The 21570-nt window shown below is 41.5% G+C and overlaps 2 protein-coding genes across 3 annotated transcripts in view; both read right to left on the bottom strand.

Moving 5' to 3' along the window:
• LOC117903463 (protein sprint) overlaps window positions 1–21570 on the bottom strand; it is a 130602-nt gene that overhangs the window by 78604 nt on the left and 30428 nt on the right. The gene's annotated exons all lie outside the window — the stretch shown is intronic.
• Window positions 15770–16977, bottom strand: LOC117903468. Its single transcript, XM_034815516.1, has 2 exons — window positions 16835–16977; window positions 15770–16628 (listed from the first exon to the last, which is right to left on the bottom strand). The coding sequence occupies exon 2, from the start codon at window positions 16604–16606 to the stop codon at window positions 16013–16015; it is 594 nt and encodes a 197-aa protein (XP_034671407.1). The 5' UTR covers window positions 16607–16628; window positions 16835–16977; the 3' UTR covers window positions 15770–16012.

The following is a 21570-nucleotide window of genomic DNA, read 5'->3' on the forward strand; positions in this document are numbered from 1 at the left end:
GATTTGCATTTGTTCCAGACGTGAAATAATTGCTTATGATAACTTTATTATTATTAATGTCCAGGAAATGCAACATAAAGACATTACACTTTCTGTGCATTTCTAGACCACTGTGATCTTCCAGGCTGACGCTGCTGCTGGCGCCGTGCACTTCCAGAGTCTTTTTAGCGCACAAAAGAAACTCAATGGCGAGCGCCAAGGAGACAGAAAAATAGAGGGAGAGAGAGAGTGCCAAGGAGACACAGAAAGAGAGAAAGAGCGCCAAGGAGACGAGACACAGAAAGAAAGAGAGCGCAAGAGGAAGTGTGTGGGCTACAGAGCGGAGAGAGACAGAGAGATTTAAGCATTTGACGCATGCGTATAAAAAGGAAGATGCTGCATTCAAGGTTTATTAACAAAAGGTGCAGCTACAGCTTTTACTCGATTCTAATCATCAAAAATGGATTACATAAGTATGGGTTTTGAGTATTTGCAGTTGCTTATCCTTGGAAGAAGAAGTCCATCGAAGTAGTAGAGTTTTGGATAATTCTACGTCGATTCGGATGTGGTAAGGACAAGAAGAAGGACACGTTTTCTGCCAGCTCTCTTTTCTTCTCTCTCTCTCTCTATCTGTGTCTTTCTCCACATGTCGCTGGTCCCTTCACAATTGCCTGAACCCTCTCTCACTCTTGTATCCATGAATCAGCCAACGCACAGGAACGGTTCAATCAACTTCAATTAGGAGGACTGCCAATTAAATCGATCAGCGTCTAGCAACAACAAATGCAAATTAATTAAAACAACGATGTTGCTGCTGTCTGATGGAAATCCAATTGGGAACTTAACTATTTCAGAGCCACATAGCCCAGAGCTCGCTTGACCGGCTTTTTTTCTGTTATTTTTTTTCTTGGTTTTTTTTTGTTTTTGTTTCTTCTATTCGCATCTCTCCAGCGATTTTGTCTGTTGATTCGAATTTTTGCTGCGTCTGGTTTTTCCGCTTTTGCTGCTGTCCATTGGCCTTTTCCAGTTTGCGGAAAATGCGGAAATGTGTGAAAGAGAAAGCGCATAATCCAATAAGAAAAGAGACAAAGGAGGGATGTGCAGCACGGGTGGTGACAACAAGTGCAACCAAAGAAATGTCGGAGAGAAATGGTATCAGGGAATGCGGTAAGCCAAGGTGAAACTAGAGTGAAAGAAACTGACGGCTCTTGTAGAGAGAGAGAGCGGCAGAACCCATTACCCATGAATGCTCTAGCCATAGCCCTGTTTCCTGTGTATTACCCCCCAACACACCCCCCACTAATTGCAGGACAGACGCTAATTCATGAATGACAGACAGCCCAGCCTAGCCCCATTGCTATACATTTGACCATTAAACGTTTACACGTGACGGTCACTGTGGCACATGCAACAATTGATTCATGATTATTGTAAAATTTCCAATCTTAAATTGGAACAACCTTAAGCAATTATATTTGCCTTTTATGCACATAAGCTAAATATTAAACTAAAATCTTAAAAATATATTATATTTTAATAGTATGTAATAAAGTAGTCTTATATTCGGTGGAAAAAGTGACAAAACTCCATGTTAAGTTTTCAAGATTCAAGCCAATGAATGACCTGGTCTTACGTTCCAAAGCGTCACAACTTTTATAGTTGGTAATCAGTCAACGATAGAGAACAATCTCATAAGAGTGTTTCAACTGGCACGTTTAATATTTGAATCTCAAAAATTCTTGGTGATTAGAATTTAAATTCTCCTGAACTATTGCCACAGCAATAAAATGTTTTTTGTTTGTTACATCGTTTCTGGGCAAAAGGGCTGCGAAAGTTGTTGCAACAATGGGTGGTGCCCTACTCGTGCATGGGTGGGGAGGGGTGGTTGAGCATATTAGCAGCGTCAATTGGCCATGTAAAAGTTATAGACATATTAACCCAGTACTCCACATTTCTACCCGCAATTTTCAGCCTTTTTTGTTGTTGCGTGCTCTTGCTCTCTCTGTGTGAGTATGTGTGTGTGTGTGTGTGTTTGTGGGGTTGTGGGGTTGTGGTAGTGCGACAGGGGCGTGGTGTATGCCGCCTCATTGAGGCATGCACGTCAGACACGCGAATGCGATAAAAACGAACGTCGCGTCGCAGCAATCCATCCCGTACACGGTTGTCTAAAATTCAGTCTAAGGCAAACATTTTCTTTCACTACTTTTAGTTCTTCTGATGAAAGGAAACGTGTGTCTGGCAAAAGGCTATGGCTTCCAAAAGAATTGTTTCGATGGTACGCACAATCATACAGAATTATCGTAACTAACAGAATGCAGAAGCACGAAGAAATGGGATCATTTTTATAGGCATAGTAATGAACGAACAGAAATTTAGGTTCATGTGTCATTTGGCTCTGTGAACACCTGGGCTTTGAGTACCAGGATGTCCTTGAAAGATAAAGGAACACCGCATAAATTAAGTTTATTTTCTACTCCAAAAATCCTGTCAAGTCGGGCCACAAAAGAATAATATCTTGATGTCGTTCGATCAGGGTCTATCTAGACCGGGTGTATTTTAGACGTAGTGGCGACCCACACTGGTCTCTTTTTCGTTTTGCTTATTTATGATACACAAGCGAGCCGAGCCGAGCCGAGCCGCAAACCCATTCAAGATAGCAAAATTGCTACAAATTGAATTGCCAGCAAAAAATAGGACTAGCAGCAGCAAAAAAAAAACACACACAAAAAACTGCTTTATGGCTTTGGCTAACTTTTCCTACGTGCATTGAAAAACCAAAAGCTGAAAAGTGCTCGAGAAAACTGCCCAGCGAAAACTGCCAAAAGGGCAGAATAAACGGGAAACACTGTTGCATGCTTCTAGGCCGGAAATTATATGCATGATATGACCGTTAGTTAAGAGAGATATATTACCACATTTCAGGCCAATAATTCAATACAAAATTATTCCCCTTATATATATACCTTGAAAATATATCCTTCATGTTGCAGTCATAGTTATCATACACTCCCAATCAGACGAATAGACTCACGAGTTTTCAAAGAGAAAAAAAGTTTCTAAAAATCCAGCAACGAATGATAGTGGAGCAAATTAATTTTTCCATTAATCAAGATTCTTTTCCTTATTTAAAAAGTAAAGAATTCGACTTCTAAGTGGAAAGGTTTTTTTTTATGAATTATTTTGTGTAAATACCCACAAAAAAAGGCCCGTTTTAGCGATCACTCGAATAGACTCAATGATGAATTTTTAGCAAAATCTTTCAAAAGCTTTGTAATAAATATTTTTTTTATGATGTTTGGAGCTTAACTAATAATGTTTGTGGACAATTTTTTTGGAATTGCTCGGTAATGTCCTTCAGGACATTAAAAATTAAGGGATTTCGAAGGGTTCAATTAAAGCTCGCTGCAGGCCTGTCTGATACAATTATGTAATGGTTTAACTTCTTAAAATTATTGACAGGACTCATATCCTTTACGTAAAAGCTATCCCCATGCGATCCCTGTAAAATTCTGATCAGGAGAGAAAAAAAACTTCCAAATTAGGTGAAAATTTGAATCTTTCTTCCACTTCTTTATCAATTTACCGTTATATTTCGTGCGAGTATTCTGGTGAAACTAGCACTACCATTTGACAAAAATGTTATTATCATTTTGGTATTATTGAAAGGAGACAAAAGTTATCCTCTTATTGGGTCTCGAAAGGATTCTTGCATTGTTGTCGCGCGTGTCATGACGCCGGAAACCGAATTTTTTGGATCCGTTTTTTTTTTTATAAAAAAAGTTTTAATTTGAAATGAATAGGTCGATTTAATTATTCTTTCATGATCTAAGAAAAAAAAAACATTTTTTGACTCGTTACAATAGTCCTGAGAGGACCGTACTGGTGTTGGGTTCCATTTGTTTTTATGGCGCACTTGACACCCGATTTGTTTCGTCGATGTTGAGTAAATCAGTAGGAAAGCTACTCTAAAAGTCCTTTGGTGAGATTCTTTAACATTTTTGTCAAATGGTAGTGCTAGTTTCACCAGAATACTCGCACGAAATATAACGGTAAATTGATAAAGAAGTGGAAGAAAGATTCAAATTTTCACCTAATTTGGAAGTTTTTTTTCTCTCCTGATCAGAATTTTACAGGGATCGCATGGGGATAGCTTTTACGTAAAGGATATGAGTCGTCAATAATTTTAAGAAGTTAAACCATTACATAATTGTATCAGACAGGCCTGCAGCGAGCTTTAATTGAACCCTTCGAAATCCCCTTAATTTTAATGTCCTGAAGGACATTACCGAGCAATTCCAAAAAAATTGTCCACAAACATTATTAGTTAAGCTCCAAACATCATAAAAAAAATATTTATTACAAAGCTTTTGAAAGATTTTGCTAAAAATTCATCATTGAGTCTATTCGAGTGATCGCTAAAACGGGCCTTTTTTTGTGGGTATTTACACAAAATAATTCATAAAAAAAAACCTTTCCACTTAGAAGTCGAATTCTTTACTTTTTAAATAAGGAAAAGAATCTTGATTAATGGAAAAATTAATTTGCTCCACTATCATTCGTTGCTGGATTTTTAGAAACTTTTTTTCTCTTTGAAAACTCGTGAGTCTATTCGTCTGATTGGGAGTGTATTTTAAGGTTCAAAGCTGCCTACACTTTAAATAATTCATACATTTTTACTGAGAACAACGATTATAAATTAAAGGCTGATTTGGATGAAAATGTAGCAAAATATTCCCAACATTTTGGGCTCTTCTTCTCTAACACATTTCTCTGGGTGTATGTGTTTGTGTGGAGGGGTCTTGTATTGTGGTCGGGGAGAGACAAAACCTAATGGCTGTTGATCGGCTTAACACCCATGCTGTGGTGGGCTCGATGGAATCTGATTCCACAGGCTTTTTTCTGCCCACACAAAAAAACAACGATGTCTTGGCTTAATAATTCTTTGACTACGCTATAATTTGAGGTGCACGAAAATTGGCGTAGAGGTGTGTACACACTCATACAGAGGATGTGCGAGAGCAGGGTACGGCGCCAGGTGTTGAATGAACCAAAATGTGTTCATATTTATGTAACAATTTTTAATTTTGTCAGTCAAAAAAGATCTGAATCTAAATATTTAATATCTTGAATCATTCTTTGCAGATTTAAACATTTTTCATGGTTTAAAGGGCATTCAATGTGTGGTCTGTGTGGAATCCCATTTGATTTGAAGCGTTCCTTGAGAGGATTACTCTGTTCAATGAGAATGCTGTTGGCTCCCGAATATTTTCTCTCTTCGTGCACCTGTCTGTGGGGGAAGGCCCTCGCCCCATCATGCCATCTCCATGCTTCCACCTCCTTGTGGAGTGTGCATGCGTGATAAATGGCTTTTATCTTTTTAAAGCACTTCACTGCACGGCTTTTTCAGCAGTGTCTGCCGCCAAAATACAGGAATCAAAAGTGTAATGGTGATTTGCGGGTTTATTCCGACTAAAGGATACCCGAGTTCCCAGATTCTTATACATTTGAGGCGAAGTTTCACTTTGAAAATTAAATAAAAAGGTTATAATATTTATTGTAATTGTAAGCAGTTAGCTCTCGGAATCCGACACATCTACAGACACATTGGATAATAATGAAAATAAAGGAAGAGTTACTTGCTCAGCTGGATGCACAAGTGAAAACTATAGAAGATAATCCCCAAGAATTCAACAAAAACAACAATTTAGGCCCTAAGACAACTTTGAAACACATCACGAACACAATATACCCTGCAACAAAAAAAAAGATCTAAAAATTATCCAATGTTAGTGGCACGCCCATTACGCACGCCATGCTGCCCCTTTTGTGTTTTTTTGCCACCGGCAGCGACGGGGCAGCATCTGGCGTCTGCACGCCCTCGTCCTTGTCGCTAACCCCGCGCCATCGTACTCGAATATCCTTTTACGTTGTCGTCTTTTGTTGCCGCCGCGTTATGAGCAAGTTAATTATGGTGCCTGATATTTTTCTTACATTTTTTTTCCCTTCTTTTTATCCCCGGTACTCGGAGAGTAAATAGGGTATATTGTATTTGTGCGAATAACGATTGTATGTAACGCACGGAAGGAAGCATTTCCGACCCCATAAAGTATATATATTCTTGATCAGCAACAATAGCCGAGTCGATAGAGCCATGTCTGTCTGTCCGTCCGTCTGTCCGTCCGTCCGTCCGTCCGTCCGTCCGTCCTGTTGAGCGCCTGGATCTCAGAGACCATAAAAGCTAGAGCCACCAAATTTTGCATCCATACTTCTGTGTGCTCACACTGTTACAAGTGTATTTCAAAAATGAGCCACGCCCCCTTCCGCCTCCGCAAAAGGGCGAAAACCTCCCAAATCTACAATTTTGAAGATAGCAAAAAACTAAAAACGCCATTCCGTAGGGAATGACCATATCTATCAGATCACCGAATTGGGATCAGATAGGATCATTATTACAGCCACAATGAAGAAATTAATTTGCAGTGGCTAAACCCACCCTGTCCAGCTGCTTTTGTTGTTTTTTTCACATTCTCTCATTCACACTCTGCTTCTGCATTGTGCGGCCTCTGCCTCTGCCTGACCATGCTGCCTCGAAACCGTCGTTGGTGAGTGGGGACTTCTCGACTATGGCTTTCGGATCGCCACGGGTCTTAGTGGTGAGATGGCACAGCTTCTCTACTGGAGACAGCCTCGGAAAGCCTTCCCTGCGAAAACTTCAATATCACAGGGGGGCAGCCGACAGCCGCCCTGGGCCTTCTGGGCGGTCAATTTGGGCAATAAGGTCAGCTATGCATTGCTCATAGGCCTCATAGCACTCGGCGTACATATCTTGTAGTTGTTTTGGTCTACCGGAGCCTCGCCCATCATTGCCACCGCACAGGCCTCAAACTCCGCATCCACCTTTGCCCACAAGTTCTGTAATTGGTCTCGGTGGACCTGAGAGATCTCGAAGGATGGTGTTCCATGGTTTCGGGGTTGGTGATCCGTGCTTCCATGGTGGTCAGCCTATCGATGGCTTCGCATGGCTTCGAACTTCGCCCGTGCGGATGTGACGGATGACTGGTTCATTGAAAAGGTGTGGCCTTGTGTGTGGACTTGATCAACTCAGCATAAAGGCTATCCTGATGCCTTCAAATCTGAAGATCGAGCGAGCGCACATACAGCCAGACCCTGATCAAGGCTCGACGTTGTTGTGCGGATGCATTTTGGAGAAAATCCAGATTATGACTTCCATTATGAGCCCTTGGATTGGGACATACTGGAGAAGATGCTGGCGGGCGAGCAGTTTAAGGGCTGGGACTGGTTGCTGACAAAGTTACACCGAATGCTGCAGAACGCAATGTCCTGCTTCACCGTTTGCCCATCGGTCCGCAGAGCGACACAGAGGACCTTCGAAAAGTTCGTGGAAATTATACCTGATTATGAAGAACGCATGGCGAACGTAAAGGCGACGGCTTATGAAGCGGTTCGTTTGAAATTGGACGCCATGACACCAACTCAAAAAGCAGTTGTTGAGACAGAGCCCTATGAAGAGGATGATCTATTGCGGATAATCACAAAAGTACTGGGAAAAATCCAGCTGATGCACTACCTTCAGCCCCCCGATATAAGTATCTATGTTGATACACTTGGTGACTGCAGCCAGTTGTGGGACAGCAACTTGGATGATTTGACATCGCATGAGCTACAGACTGTGATGCATATAGCATTGCAACATAATGTGCCAGTCACTACGAAAAACGGCAGAATGGACTTAAGCATAACGAAATAAATGAGGCTCTCCTTCAACGTAGACGCCTCGATTCCGAATTGCTTCAACTTATGACAGCTGATGAACTGCAAGTTATGATGGAAGTTTTGGAAAACACGTTGCTCAAACTCAACACCCTCTTGAACATATCAAATCTTCGGGTACTTTAAGGAGACATGCCACTCCCAGTAACAGTCAAGATCTGGAACCCTCCGGTTTAGCAACAATGGCGAAAATGGCACGGTTATCTGATGATGAAGTCCTCTTCAGGGAGGAGGAAAGCATGTTAAAAAAGGAGAGACCTAAAAGAAATCGTAAAGGATGGAAAAACAAGCGAAACAAATGGAAAATTACTAACAAGTCAATACAGACAAATGTATATATGTGCATATATGTATGCATATTAAATATTCCAAAACAATTGCAATGTCCGATCCACACGTACCCAACCCACCCCAATAAAAGTAAATTGATCCACAGTGGTTTTAATGGCTGTTTTTTTTAAGATTTGTAGAATTGTTCGTCCTTACACACTTCTTATATTTACATTGCACATTTATCATAAACAATAAAGAATAATCCCATAATAAAATACCGACATATCTACATACCAGACCAACATTCCGTTCGCATATTAAAATTTCGAGATTGCCAAACTTGTACGCATTCCAGGCGTACTTCTTGCGATCCACACCCAAGATAATTTCCCCCACACTAGGAATAAATTAACCCAACAAATATATCAATAATCAAAATGAGTGCACCCGAATCGCTTTCTAAGGTTGGTTACTTTACAGATTCGACAATTGTTATACCCGGTACTCGATGAGTAAATGGGGTATATTGTATTTGTGCGAATAACGGTTGTATGTAACGCACAGAAGGAAACGTTTCCGACCCCATAAAGTATATATGTTCTTGATCAGCATCAATAGACGAGTCGATAGAGCCATGTCTGTCTGTCCGTCTTGTTGATCGCCTGGTTCTCAGAGACTATAAGAGCTAGAGCCACCAAATTTTGGCACCAGACTGCTGTATGCTCACACTGAAACCAGTGTATTTCAAAAATGAGCCCCGCCCCCTTCTTCCCCCGCAAAAGGGCGAAAACCTCCCAAATCTACAATTTTGAAGATAACAGAAAACTAAAAACGCCATTCCATAGGGAAAGATTATATCTATCAGATCACCAAATTGGGATCCGATTGGATCATTATTACAGCCACAATGAAGAAATTAATTTGCAGTGGCTACCCCCCCCTTTCCAGCTGCTTCTCGTTTTTGTTCTGTTTGCTTTTTGAGGTTTTCTCGTGGTACGGTCACCATTAGTACATTGGAGTACGTTTGGTTTTAATATAGAGAGCGAACGGAGAGGGAGCTTTCGATTAGTTTTTTGTTGTTGTTTGTGCAGGGATTGATCCGATCAAGGAAACCGATCTTGCTTGCAAACCCAGAAGTTTCTTTACCCATTTAGAGGTTTCTTGCTCTCTTCCAGCGTGGCTGGGCAGTAAAGGATGAACCTGCCTGAGCTTTGAATGTAGCTCATGCCGCAGTCGCTCCTCACCCATTCTCTCTGTGACACTCTGCGCAAAACTTGTCCATCCCATTGGTGGCTTATGAAATGTGTTGGAACTGCTGCGACATATGTACATGTACATACATATATGTACATATGTATACATATATGTGTATATAGGTGTATATATGTATACTCGAATGTACTAGTAGTTTTTGGTGGTACTTTCGTTTCGTTTCATCATTAATATTTAAGCGACATCGACTGAATCGATACATGAGCAAAAACTTGTGCATCAAAACCCAAAACTTCTGGGCATGGCAAAGGGCTGAAGTGCGAGGCTGATGGACAGGGGACTGGGACCAAGGAGACAGCATCCAGTCAAGTCAAATTGAAGTTGAATTTCTTTTCCGTTTGCCTTTAATGAGCGAAAAGTAATTACTTAATTAGTTCTCCTGTGGGTGGCCCTCATGTGTGTGTGTGTGTGTGTGTGTGTGTGTTGCATGGGGCATGGTCCATTTAAGCAGCTTAACATTTATGGGGAAACATCGCATTTAAACTTGATTAGTTTTATGGCCCCAGCGGTGGTACACCGAACGGCGGTGGCATCCTAATCACTGGCAAAACGGGCGGATGGCAGGGACAAGCAAATCAAAATCCCATCAATGACTGGTCGCCATATTGATTGACAATCCTGCCTTCCCCGCCCCATCATTCCACCCTGCCTTTTGCCTTATCGTTTAACCCTCCTTCATTGGCATTTTCATTTCCATTCGGTTTTGTGCTTCTGTTTTACTGCCGTACTGTGCACCGCCCGCAAGCAGAAAAAACATATAAATACATGAAAAAACGATGTGGTCTAGAGAGAATGCAACTAGAAGATACCTCTGCTTGGGACTAGGATATCTGCAATGGGAGGGAAGAATATTTCGTTTTTTATCCTTATAAAATGAAACAATAAGCTATTAAGGAAATGATTTCACTAAATTCTTTATTGATTAGTGTGCAAAAACTATGTATTTCCCATCAAATTTATAAGAAAAATGGATTATCCAGGACAGATTTCGGAATTATATTCAGGGTTACAATACACCAGAGATCTGACTTGTTATATTGTCTGGAAGCTTTCTATGAGGTAAATATACTTTAGAATATCTATTTGAGTTATGTATGTATGTTATATATTAATTATTAGACTTATGTATATCCACAATTTATGGGAAGTAACAAACAGTTAAACAAAAAGAAAACAGTTTTACGAACAATTTTCGAATGCATATATTTTGCTCATTGGCAAATTAATTCCCTTACATATCTGTATACATATGTGTGTATTTCCAATGGCACCAGAATACCCGCACATGTTCAATATGCTACCCCGTACTGTAACGGCTATTCAAAAACATTATGGCCAAATAAAAATGTTGTGTTGCCTACTTTCGGGCAACGTTTTTTATGCCCCACAGACGGCGTGGGTGTGTGGTTGGGGCACATATTTTTATATACACATATTTTTGCATACTTGCCGGCACTGGCATTAAACTCAAACTTTTTTTTGTCATAAACACCAAACACAGTGGCAGGCGCAACACCTGCGACTGCTAAAACGCCGTCGGGCAACAACAAATCAAAAACATGACTACTCGATGTGACGGTGGAGGGGGTGGTGTGTGTGTGTGTTTTTGGGAAAAAGAGAGAGAGAGAGAGAGAGAGAGGGATTGGAGTTATGTCTAGTGAATAAATAAAAGCAATAAGCAGACACTCCCCCAGACAACACAACAGGCGACACAGACGACACAGCCGACAGCTGGCATTGTAAGTAGGTGAGCAGATACTCGTACTCCATCCCAGTAATTTCTCTGTTTTAGTGTTGAATTTTAAACCATAAACGGGGAGGAGAGCTAAGGCAACGACTAACGTATGCTCTTAGAAAGGCAAGAAAGCTACTTTAAACGGCTGAGAGGCGCCGCTGCATTACGCACGAAACTTATGGACCAAACTGAAGAGAGCAGCTTTAAAAATATTCTACATCCTTGGTAGAGTAAATAACTATCCTGAATGTTTATAAATATTATTTTGTGAGTTTATAAGTCGATCTATCTTTCTTCGAAGTCTTAAAACTATTTATGGATCCATCCAGATATCTCTACTTCTATATCAAGACCTCTTTCTGCAATGTACATACATATGTACATATATAGCTGTAATATCTCTATATTCCAAAATCATCTAATGATCTAAAGCAACCCTCAAATTCTCGGCTACCTCTAAAAACCACTCTTAAACTCTCTCCCAAAGCACAGCAGAATTATTTTGAGCCCTGCCTGGGATTAGCTTTTGCTAAACGAAGATGGAGGAAGGCCTAAGGAGCTGCCGTGCGGGAGTGTCAGTCAGGGGATGAGTGGATTACAAGCTGGAAACAAGCTAAAGACGCTACCAAGAAGCACACAGATTAACCTAAAAAAAAAATAAGATCTATGTACTTTTTTCTGTCTAAATGGGTTGGTTGTGGGGGGTGTCAGGTGGGAGAGAGCGCGTGTTGGGAGCTGGAAAACAACAGTCGAAATTCCCATGGTGCAAACTTTATTCTATTACGACTTTCAAAGGAAAAACGGAGATGGAGAATGGTGAGGTAGCAGCGGAGATGGAGAAACTGAAACAAGTAACCGAAACAGGAACAGGCGAAAGCGAACAATTGAAAGTTGAATTCCTGCATCCAAAGGATGAATGTAGAGCTGAGAGGGAGCCTGGATGGAGCCTGCGGTTTTCATTGTCTGTTTGCCAACTTCCAAGGCAAAGGAGCAAACCATCTAAAGATGGTTTCGCGGTTTTGGTTTGGTTAAGTGCGGGTTTCTGTTCTCCCTTTGCTAAGCCAGCGCCACATTTATGGCATTCGGGATTTACCGTGGCTTAGGAGTTGTGCGAGAATTAGTTGGGCGCTGTATGCTGGGCTACTGGGCCATTAAAATGATTTAAATTAGTGAAGAAGTGAGAGACAGAGAGGGGTAGAGTTGTATGTAAATGAGGAGTATGTTGGTAAGACATAAACAGCTGCCAAAAGGCAGTCCCAGTCTCTCCTTCCAGGGGGTCTCTCCTTGTGGGATTTAACATACTCAAAAATTGTAGTATGCCATCAAGTTTTGTTTATTTCAATTTATCATCTTTCATTCAAGTATGGAACTGAAATCCCACAATGAGAATTGCTTTCAGGTATTGATCATCAAAATCTAAAAAATCCACAAAGCTTTTCAGATAAACAAAGTTCTTTACTATCAGATCTAAGACACTTAAGTTAAGTGAAAAAATAAACCGCTACCTCTAAAGAAAATCTTTAAAAAAAATACCAGACTCTAAACCAGATAAAAACCATAATATATAAAAAAAAGTTGGCAGGAACCATCCTTTATGACAAAAACAGTTGGATTTTGTCGAGTGGTTTAATCGCTGTACATCTTTGGCTTTTTATTTTTCCCCATAAGATTGAAATATTTACACTTTAAATTAAGTTTTAAATAATTATCCATTATAGAATATATATTTATTTAATCATAAAAAATGTGATCCATTCGCTTATGGGAAACGTTTTCTTTTCCCAACTCCCCTGACCCCAAACATGCAGGCTCCTTAGCACATCTAAAATTGTTGGTAGTGAGATGGGGGTGGAGGCGGAGATGGACCCTTGTCAAGCGTTGGCAGTTAATTATCGACTATTAACTCGATTAGTACCCTCCACTTTCCGTGCAGGCGACTCATCTCAAGACTAGAGAGAAAATTGTAATAGTTGCCAGAACAATGAGCAGCCGGAAAGAGGTTCTAATAGAAAATGCAAACAACATATTAAACAATTAAACGGAAATTAGCACAAAATATTCCTACACAGACATAAACATTTTCCTAATTGGTTGCTCCTTGAGGAGCGTTGGCAGCGGAGCAACCGGAATGAAGTGAAGACCCGCCTTCAAGTGGGTGTTCATTAATAAACGGATTCAGACAGACAGCAAAGACAGACAGGAAGTGAATTGAAAGTGAACGGAAATGAATGCAATGTGAAAATATAGATTCAAACAAGAGAGGGAGGGGGCGAGGGGAGAGACCAAGTAGGGTCAGGACTGCTAATGAAGGCAGGATACCCAGATGGCAGGATACCCATATACCCAGTGCTATCCCCAGTACTCTTCAGGTAACATGGAAAACAACTAAAACGGAAACTCCATGAACATGGCAGGGGGTTGGAGCCACAAGACAATGGAGGGGGAGGACAGGGCCAGGGCCGGGGCCAGGGCTGCCGTTTGGGCCAACTTAAATATGCAAGACATGGCTCGACTGGGCGCCAAATGTGCCACCGCCACCGCCACCACTGACGTCGAAGCCGCCGCCAACGCCACCCTCTTGACAGGAGAGCTGGGGCTCTGCCCTTTCCTTCCCCCACACATTCTTTGGGGGCGCCAGCTGTGACTGCCATTTCCATAGCCATTCAACATAAACTTGCAACACTTTTACCTCATCATCAAAACCAAGCGACTTGAAGTTTTGCTGGGAAATTGATTTTATGCAACGTTTAAAAGAGCTTGGAGTCAGGGTCTGCGGTCTGGGATCACCTCCCCTTTCCCCATTCAGCACTTTGTATGCTAAACCGCATGAAAAATGGTGCAAGAAAGTGGGAGGTGACATAAATAAAATCCTTGACTATAAATCTAAGGAAATAAGCTTTTAAAGAGTCAGCCAAAAGATGCGGCACGTAGTTCTCCTGCTTCCACGGGTATCCTTTTATCAGGAGTCACACGCACACACACACACATACATATGTATAAATAAATCCCACGCAAAATGTGGATAAATATGCAAATAGATGCAACGCGGATTATGTTTGTTGGACACACACAGAGAAAAGTGAAAAATCATTCTGAATGGCAAAGGGGCAAATGTTTTAAGGCGCAAATCAAAACAAATAACTGAAAAGGCGAACACAAGAAGAATTGACAGGGATCTTGAGATAGCAAAAATCTTTAATGGGTATTTAGGGCGAGAAGTTAAGGAATGATAACAGCAAGAACCCTAGCACTTGGAGCTCCAAAATGTTTTAATGAATTAAGTTTTATTTTAAGAACGAACTTTTCAATTCTATGAATGCCATCAATGGGATCTATAAGCTTTGCAGTTTACGCTTAACTAACGTCTGGGAAATATCAAACTTTCAAAATCAAATGTTTTTCTTTTAAAAACGGAAAAAATCGAAATAAAATCGTTTCTTGTGTTTTCATATTTAATTGGCATGGCCATTCCCTTAGTAAATCTTCAATTAAGATATTCATTAATTGGATAAACAAGACTTAACGGAATCAGAAGTACTTTTGGCGCCTTAAGGATGGTTTGAATTAAAATCAACTGGTGGGCATTAAAACTCCCTCTCTCTCTCTCTTTGCTCTAAAACAATTACTGATTGCCCGAAACTGTATTCATAAAGTAAATTCCTTGCAAAACACATTACATTCCAATTGAAGCAGTTCGTATCCTCCCCCGCACCTGAGGACCATCGTTTTTATGGGCCTGCCCCTGTAAATTGCCTGCAACAGCGATGTTTATCATTCAACAATAAAAGCGGATCAAAATCTATCGACAAAAACCAACGGAAAAACCACGTAACACCCGTCTGAGCGTAGTTCTGAACGAAGAACAATAGAAAGACAAATCTCAAGAGAATAAAACAACAAGAAAAAGTGATACAAGTCGAGGATTGAGACGTTATGATGCCCTGTACTTCGCTATTCAGGTATTCAGGCCGATTCTTATCCTATTTTTTGATTTTGTGTTGGTTTTTTAAAATTTTTTTTTAAATACTGAAAGATTTTTGGGAGCGTTAAACGCACGCAAACAAGAGCTTCGGCTTGGTTTCTGAAAATACTCTTAAAAATAACCTCATATCATCAGATTCAATACAGATTTCTACAGATAAACTACTCGTAATTAGAGTTCTTATTCATAAAGTAGGAAAATGCTTTGACGAGCATATCATACCCTTCTGCTGCAACGAGTGTCCTGTGGCAAAAAGAAAAGGCCTAGAAGTTCGTAAGGTAAAAGGTAAGAAACCCCCGAAAAAAATGTATGACTCCCCAAGGGTCACATTAAAACGCATGTTCAGTCCAGGCCCTCTCCCCCCTCGCCCACACAGGCAGTACAAGCCCAAGAATCCGCTACTGGAATGGGATTGGATTCGTTTCGGTTTTTTTAGGGGAGGGATGGGTATGGCTATGGCTATGGGGATGGGACATCCTTTTTCGCACGGCTTGGCTTTGACTGTAGATGCAACTGGCGGGCGGGTCGACTGGCATTTTAATAGACTGTTGACTGTTGACGACACTGTTTGCCGTGTGTCTGGGAAAGAATTTACAAAAAAAAGGAAGAGGCCAGCAGACAGAGAATTACAGCCGAAAAACTAGTTTAATAAATCTAATTATTTTGTTACAAAATTATCAAAAGATTTGTGTTTTAGAATTTTAGTTTTCATTGGGAATTTTGAGAATTTAAAGCCCAATTGTTTTTAGAATTATGCAATAAATTTTGAAATTTTTTGTCGACCCGTGGCGGTGGTTGTGGACTGCAATTGCAGTAGGAAAACTTTTCTTGAGCAGGAATATTTTTTATGTCAAGGATAAAATCTTTTAAAGTCAGGGGATTGGTTCAATCGGTGATTTGGTTAAGAGTCAGGTGATTTTCTTCAGTCAGGTGATTTTTTTCAGTCAGGTATTTGTGTCCGTAGCTGGGAATTTGAGTCATTATTTGGATTTTTGCATAAGGGAAGCGCCCATTTGATTCTTCCAAAATTGCCACATACTCCAATTGGATAGATTCATCAAACTTGATTTCTTCTCTTCGGCCTCGGTCAGGGCTTGCTCCTGGGCTTGCTCCTTGAGAGCTTGCTCCTTGAGGGCCTGTTCCTCTTGTGCCAGACGCTGCATCTCTTCAGCTTCCTTGATTGATGTTAGCGACTTTGAGGTAAGTAGACGCCCCTCCAACATGTCCCAATATCGAGAGAACTCTTGTGGCTGCGACAAGTTGCGGAAGATTTTGGCCATCTCTAGATTGATCTGCTTGGCCTCGTTGGTCACACTTGTGTAAGTACTCGTTATGTGCTCGGGTAGCTGAATAATGAATAGGAAGCTCTTTTTGACGCCCCGATTGTAGACGTCAGCCGCATTCAAGTTGGGATCGTCCTCTGAGGCCATCCACTTGATCATAGCACCGACGGACTCACTCATGGACTTGAGAAGCCGTTCGGAGTCCTCTGCACTGCCCCAGACACCAAAGTAATTGGTGAGGTAGACTGTCATTGAGACGGCAGCAACACGGTCCACCACACTTTTAAACATCTTCAACCAAACAAACAGAAAACTAACCAATAAATAATCAAAGAAATTAATTAGTTTAAGGCAAAATGAAATGAATTTTCAACATGTGCATGTGATAAACCTTGGAAATATGATGCAAGTGCAATCCAAACAGAATACAACGAATGACAGTTCGTAGAGCAAAGCGAAACGTTTCTTTGGAATAAAACTGTTGAGAACTGTCCGCTCTTTATTTCTCTGAACACTTACCGTCTATCGCTGATGAATACTAGCAAAAAAAACAAGAAGAGAGAAGAAAACGTTGTTTTTGGAACAAGCGAAGGAGTACAAACTATTTAAGCTGATAGAGGAGAGAATTCATCTGAATAAACTCTAAGCCACAAACACAGCTAATTCAGCAGCTACTTTGTTCCCAAAAACACACACAAATATGTTGGGCCTTGTTTTGTTGCATTCGAAGGAAATCGATTGGCAAAATACCGGATTTAGGAGAAGTATTTTTTAGGAGGTTGGCAAGGCCAGGGGCTTGGGAAGTACTCAGCCCTGGGATGACTGGCTAGCCGGCCTTGCCCCACCACCAAAAAAGTTCGTAACAGTTTTTAGTTGTTTTTCAAAAATTTCGTTGTACTGAAACCGAATATCCACCAATTTAGGAACTAGAGGATAGTTAATTGTTAGCTACTTAATCGACATCTTCAACCAAATGGAATTTGCTCAATCTCTGAGTTTTGTTACAATAAATCATGTCTACCCATAACATGAAAATTAATTCATATTTTTCAGAAGGCTATTAATATTTGTATAGTGATAGAGGATTCCAAAACATGTATGTATGTACATACATAAAAATATCATGTAATTTCCAAGGTGACTGCTGTAATTATAATGGCATGGCAGGACGTTTTGGTATCTGTTATAGTCCCGAATAAAATTCAAGAACATTTCAGGCATCATGGGCAGTGAGTTACCTTTGCCAAGCAACAGATTAAATACAGCGAGGAATACTTTGTCTGTGGCTACCATTTTTAAAGCTGTGGAAACACCTCCACTTTTCATGATAATTTGCACGCCCACGTTTATACATATGTATGTATGTACATATGTATATCTAATATTATGTTTATTCCTTTAAACATTGCCCAACTTTCAGTTTATCGCTTTTTACAACCAGCATACTGATGTCCATCTCATTGTCAAAGATCTATCTCGCTTTCTATCTCAAGTCATTTAAAGCCTTTTGGACCGTTAAAGATGCTTTCACTCTGTTGCGGGTTAGAAAGTTCTTAAAACTTCCTATCCTTTTCTTCGTGCAGGGGTTTTGGGCGGGGTGTTGTAAGAGCCCCAGCCCCACCAGCAGCCCCAAAAAACAAGTGAGTAAAAATCTAATCCATTACTCAAACCAGAAAACTTAAAAAAATAATGGTATTGCCCACGAAATGGGAAGTGTGGCAGGAGCGGGGTGAGATGGTTGCTTGCAGAGGCGTAAATCTTTTGTAACATTTTTCGGGAAGGCTCACCCCCGCCCACACTCCCCAACATTCCACATGTGTGTGCGGTGTGTGTGGTATGTGATTTGGGGTTGGGGAGCTACGTGAATGGAAATAAAACTGCAATTTGTTCGACCAGTTGAATGTCATTCAGGCAAAAGTCAAAGGCGCGACGAATCTTTCGGTCGTGTTTGAAGGAACTTTGACATATCCCCACATGGAGGTGCCACCACAAGGATACTTTCTTTGTTCGTTGGTTTGTTTTTCTCCACACTACTCGGTTCTTTTTTTTTAATTTACACAACTTTTGACCCAAATTCATGTGTCACACAATGAAGGGGCGGCCATGCAGCAAAGGGACCTCACGGCCTCACGCCCTGCCAACTTTCTCTATAAATAAATAATCTAGTGGACCAAAGGTGGAGCAAGAGTCAGAGTACCGGTCCAGCAGAGTCCTCTGCATTCCATTTACAGGAAGATGAAGAGAGGAGTAGGGATAGTGAGAGAGAGTCATAAAGTCTCAGATAGATGGCTGCTGGGTTTTTTGGTCCATGAAAATGTAATGTTTTCTCTGGGGCCAAAAGGTATTTATACCCGGTACTCGAAGAGTAAATAGGGTATATTGTATTTGTGCACAAAGTGAATGTATGTAACGCACAGAAGGAAACGTCTCCGACCCCATAAAGTATATATATTCTTGATCAGCATCAATAGCCGAGTCGATTGAGCCATGTCTGTCTGTCCGTCCGTCTGTCCGTCCGTCTTGTTGAGCGCCTGGATCTCAGAGACCATAAAAGCTAGAGCCACCAAATTTTGCATCCATACTTCTGTGTGCTCACACTGTTACAAGTGTATTTCAAAAAAGAGCCACGCCCCCTTCCGCCTCCGCAAAAGGGCGAAAACCTCCCAAATCTACAATTTGAAGATAGCAGAAAACTAAAAACCGCCATTCCGTAGGAAATGACCATATCTATCAGATCACCAAATTGGGATCCAATTGGATCATTATTATAGCCACAATGAAGAAATTTTCAGTGGCCAAACCCACCCCGTCCCGCAGCTTATAGCAGCACACTGGCCGTCTGACGCTGGATCTGCCGCTGGCTCTGCCTCTGCCGTGAGTCTGCAGTGTGTGGGTCTAGGGAAGGGGGGCGAGCTAAAGGAGCGTGTTGGTGTGAGAACTGTTGTAGATGTAGATGACAGATGAAGAAAAAATTTAAAATTTGACAAATAACCGCTAATGTACAGATGTAGTACTGAGTGCCGGGTATAAAAGTTGTGACGCGTAAGAAGCGTCTCACACGTCCCTTCTGGTTTTTTTTTATACCCGGTACTCGAAGAGTAAATAGGGTATATTGTATTTGTGCGAATAACGGTTGTATGTAACGCACAGAAGGAAACGTTTCCGACCCCATAAAGTATATATGTTATTGATCAGCATCACTAGACGAGTCGATAGAGCCATGTCTGTCTGTCCTTCTTGTTGATCGCCTGGTTCTCAGAGACTATAAAAGCTAGAGCCACCAAATTTTTCATCCAGATGGCTGTATGCTCTCACTGCTACAAGTGTATTTCAAAAATGAGCCCCGTCCCCGCAAAAGGGCGAAAACCTCCCAAAGCTACAATTTTGAAGATAAATTCCGTAGGGAATGACCATATCTATCAGATCACCGAATTGGGATCAGATAGGATCATTATTACAGCCACAATGAAGAAATTAATTTGCAGTGGCTAAACCCACCCTGTCCAGCTGCTTTTGTTGTTTTTTTCACATTCTCTCATTCACACTCTGCTTCTGCATTGTGCGGCCTCTGCCTCTGCCTGACCATGCTGCCTCGAAACCGTCGTTGGTGAGTGGGGACTTCTCGACTATGGCTTTCGGGTCGCCACGGGTCTTAGTGGTGAGATGGCACAGCTTCTCTACTGGAGACAGCCTCGGAAAGCCTTCCCTGCGAAAACTTCAATATCACAGGGGGGCAGCCGACAGCCGCCCTGGGCCTTCTGGGCGGTCAATTGGGGCAATAAGGTCAGCTATGCATTGCTCATAGGCCTCATAGCACTCGGCGTACATATCTTGTAGTTGTTTTTGGTCTACCGGAGCCTCGCCCATCATTGCCACCGCACAGGCCTCAAACTCCGCATCCACCTTTGCCCACAAGTTCTGTAATTGGTCTCGGTGGACCTGAGAGATCTCGAAGGATGGTGTTCCATGGTTTCGGGGTTGGTGATCCGTGCTTCCATGGTGGTCAGCCTATCGATGGCTTCGCATGGCTTCGAACTTCGCCCGTGCGGATGTGACGGATGACTGGTTCATTGAAAAGGTGTGGCCTTGTGTGTGGACTTGATCAACTCAGCATAAAGGCTATCCTGATGCCTTCAAATCTGAAGATCGAGCGCACATACAGCCAGACCCTGATCAAGGCTCGACGTTGTTGTGCGGACTCTTGGCCATTCAACCAATCGTTGATCTGGATGCATTTTGGAGAAAATCCAGATTATGACTTCCATTATGAGCCCTTGGATTGGGACATACTGGAGAAGATGCTGGCGGGCGAGCAGTTTAAGGGCTGGGACTGGTTGCTGACAAAGTTACACCGAATGCTGCAGAACGCAATGTCCTGCTTCACCGTATGCCCATCGGTCCGCAGAGCGACACAGAGGACCTTCGAAAAGTTCGTGGAAATTATACCTGATTATGAAGAACGCATGGCGAACGTAAAGGCGACGGCTTATGAAGCGGTTCGTTTGAAATTGGACGCCATGACACCATCTCAAAAAGCAGTTGTTGAGACAGAGCCCTATGAAGAGGATGATTTATTGCGGATAATCACAAAAGTACTGGGAAAAATCCAGCTGATGCACTACCTTCAGCCCCCCGATATAAGTATCTATGTTGATACACTTGGTGACTGCAGCCAGTTGTGGGACAGCAACTTGGATGATTTGACATCGCATGAGCTACAGACTGTGATGCATATAGCATTGCAACATAATGTGCCAGTCACTACGAAAAACGGCAGAATGGACTTAAGCATAACGAAATTCTCCCCTTCAACGTAGACGCCTCGATTCCGAATTGCTTCAACTTATGACAGCTGATGAACTGCAAGTTATGATGGAAGTTTTGGAAAACACGTTGCTCAAACTCAACACCCTCTTGAACATATCAAATCTTCGGGTACTTTAAGGAGACATGCCACTCCCAGTAACAGTCAAGATCTGGAACCCTCCGGTTTAGCAACAATGGCGAAAATGGCACGGTTATCTGATGATGAAGTCCTCTTCAGGGAGGAGGAAAGCATGTTAAAAAAGGAGAGACCTAAAAGAAATCGTAAAGGATGGAAGAACAAGCGAAACAAATGGAAAATTACTAACAAGTCAATACAGACAAATGTATATATGTGCATAGATGTATGCATATTAAATATTCCAAAACAATTGCAATGTCCGATCCACACCTACCCAACCCACCCCAATAAAAAGTAAATTGATCCACAG

Source organism: Drosophila subobscura, chromosome A (genome assembly GCF_008121235.1).
Source record: "Drosophila subobscura isolate 14011-0131.10 chromosome A, UCBerk_Dsub_1.0, whole genome shotgun sequence".
NCBI classification, from domain to species: Eukaryota; Metazoa; Arthropoda; class Insecta; order Diptera; family Drosophilidae; genus Drosophila; species Drosophila subobscura.